The sequence below is a fragment of the Chenopodium quinoa genome, unplaced genomic scaffold, assembly GCF_001683475.1.
Source record: "Chenopodium quinoa cultivar QQ74 unplaced genomic scaffold, ASM168347v1, whole genome shotgun sequence".
NCBI classification, from domain to species: Eukaryota; Viridiplantae; Streptophyta; class Magnoliopsida; order Caryophyllales; family Amaranthaceae; genus Chenopodium; species Chenopodium quinoa.
The window spans coordinates 2,336,945-2,339,401 of NW_018744895.1; the positions used below are offsets into that span (position 1 = coordinate 2,336,945).

General features: G+C 33.3%; 1 protein-coding gene across 1 annotated transcript; it reads left to right on the plus strand.

Moving 5' to 3' along the window:
• Positions 1–407: 407 nt before the first annotated feature.
• Positions 408–920, plus strand: LOC110706103 (ribosomal L1 domain-containing protein CG13096-like). Its single transcript, XM_021884016.1, has one exon. It carries the CDS (start codon positions 408–410, stop codon positions 918–920), a length of 513 nt encoding a protein of 170 aa, XP_021739708.1.
• The last annotated feature ends 1,537 nt before the right edge of the window (positions 921–2,457 follow it).

The window sequence follows — 2,457 nt, forward strand, 5'->3', positions numbered from 1 at the left end:
TAGCATTAGCTTCGTGGATGAGGTTTTATTGTTATAGTGTATTTGCTTACTTAATCCTAGGTTCGAATCCTCACAATAGTTGTTCTATTATTGGGTTTTCTTTATCTAGCTTATTTTTCGTATTTTTGTCGTCCTCGTTGTTTAAGGATTTCATTAATTGATAGTTGCATTTTTTAATATATTTTTTTAATTAATTGATAATTGCATTGTTTCTAACAGTTTTGACGGCGTAAAGTGACAGTATATGAAAGGACACGATGGTTTAAATTGCAATGCAATTATGACATTGGGTAATTAAAAGTTAGGCTTCACTTTCTTATATTTCCTTTTTTATTTATCGGTTTGTTTTTAAGGGTTTCTATATTCTTTTGGTTTTCTCTGTCTTTTCTTTCATTTAATTCTTTCAAATGGCTAACAATGGTAGTTCTGGTGATGGTGATTATGATTCTTTTAGAGCCCGTCTTCTACAGATGCACAATGAATTGGCTAAACTTACAGCCGAGCGTAGTCGTAAGTTACATGAATTATTGGTGTTGAGTAAGAAACTAAGTCAGATTCGGAGCCAGCGCATTGGTGAAATTTATCGAGATGTTGATCAAATGGTTCCTAGGGGTACGTTCCTGGGTGTGGGAAATGAAGGGCCTTCTGAAATGAGGAATGCAGCGAGAGGAGTGAATTTGATGGGTCGGGATGCTGGTGAGGAGCATGCGGAAGTGTTGGAAGATGTGGAGATGATGCAGGCAAAGAACGAACCTGATGATGAAGATGACGATGAAGATGACGAAGATGGAGATGAAGATGACGAAGATGATGATGGTGAGGATGGTGAGGAGGAGGAGGCTGAACATGGAGAAGATGGCAAAGATGATGATGATGTTGAGGAGAGTTCGAGTTCTGAAGGTGGGGGTGGTGGTATCTAATGATGATGAATCTGATTATGGAACGGATGAGTCCTCGATCGATTCTGATGCTTATCGGTGTACTCCTAGGAATTTTGATCATATTGTTTAGATTGTTTTGGTGTTGATGGTTGTTTAGTTAAGTTCTTTGTTATGTATGTTTACTTTTTAGAATAGAAAATCATTAGTAGTTGCCGAAGCCAATTAATTTTGAGTTATTTAGAACGAAAAGTGTAGAGGTGTTGTAGGAATTGGCTTTAGTGTTTATCGGATTGTATTAGGTATTTGTTTTGGTGAAATGAATGAACTAATTTGGTATGATATCAATTTTGAGTTATCGAAGAAGTGTTGGCTTGTTGTTAGTGATAATACAATTCTACAATACGTTTGATTTGACAACTTTAAAGAATTACCTCTAGATAAATAAATACTTAGCATTCCTTTTTTGCATATAATTTTACAATTACTTCTAATTCCTAGTTACATCTAATTGTTTTATTACAAGAATTCCACAATTCGATTGATTTGATGATTTTACAAGTATTCAAAATGACCAATTTTCAAGACAAAATCGATTTGGTAATTTCTCTGCCCAAAAAATAAAATGTAGCAACGTCAGCACCAACATATACATAAGTGTTGCAAAGATAATTTTATACTCTACTTTGGTGTTTGGTCTTCATTCCTATAATGTTTTAAAGCATTATTTACTTTTTGTATATATTATTTAAAGTCATCTTTCCTTTATATTTCTATCTACTCAATCCTTTACATTCCTATCTAGTCACCTCATTATATTTCCGTGTACCTAATAATATTCCTTTCATTAATAAGACTCCTTTCCTAGTCTAAATTAATGTAAGCAAGAGTTAATAGGACTCCTATAATTAAGTGACAATTGTGCTACTGAAATAATGAATTTGAATCTCCTTACTAAAAGAAGAAGGAAAACACCCTATTACACTAAATAATTAAAAAAAAAAAAAACAAATATCATATACAATAAATATGAACCAACACAACTCATAATAATATAATAATAAAAGTTCCTCTAATAAGAAGGATGATATTAGTACAATGCAAAAGACATTGGGTTGTACTTTAATGCACCAAAAGTGACAAAAACTTTATATAATAATAACCTACATAAATAGACCCTGATAACCATCATTACACCCATATTTTATAGAAAACTACCTCATACATGCATAGTTTAACACTATCATTACTTTAAATTAAAGAAGACAAACCACAAAACCCTAATTAATATTCAAAATCATTATAGTCTAGAGCTCCACTTCCGTCATCGGACACATCATCGTCGTTTTCGATATCATCTTCACTTGATCAAATATCTTCGCCTTGTTCCCAATCCTCATCTGATTCGGGGGTCGCATAACCTTCATCTTCACCATTCCATTGATAGGCCGAAGTTAGCTCCCAACTACTGTCAAAAAAATAATTCCTTGTCCAAACTTTTCCAGCAAAATCCAACAATATTTGGTACTCCTCTGGGTAGTCAATAGATTTGAAGGGGTAGGCCTTACAAAGAGCAATA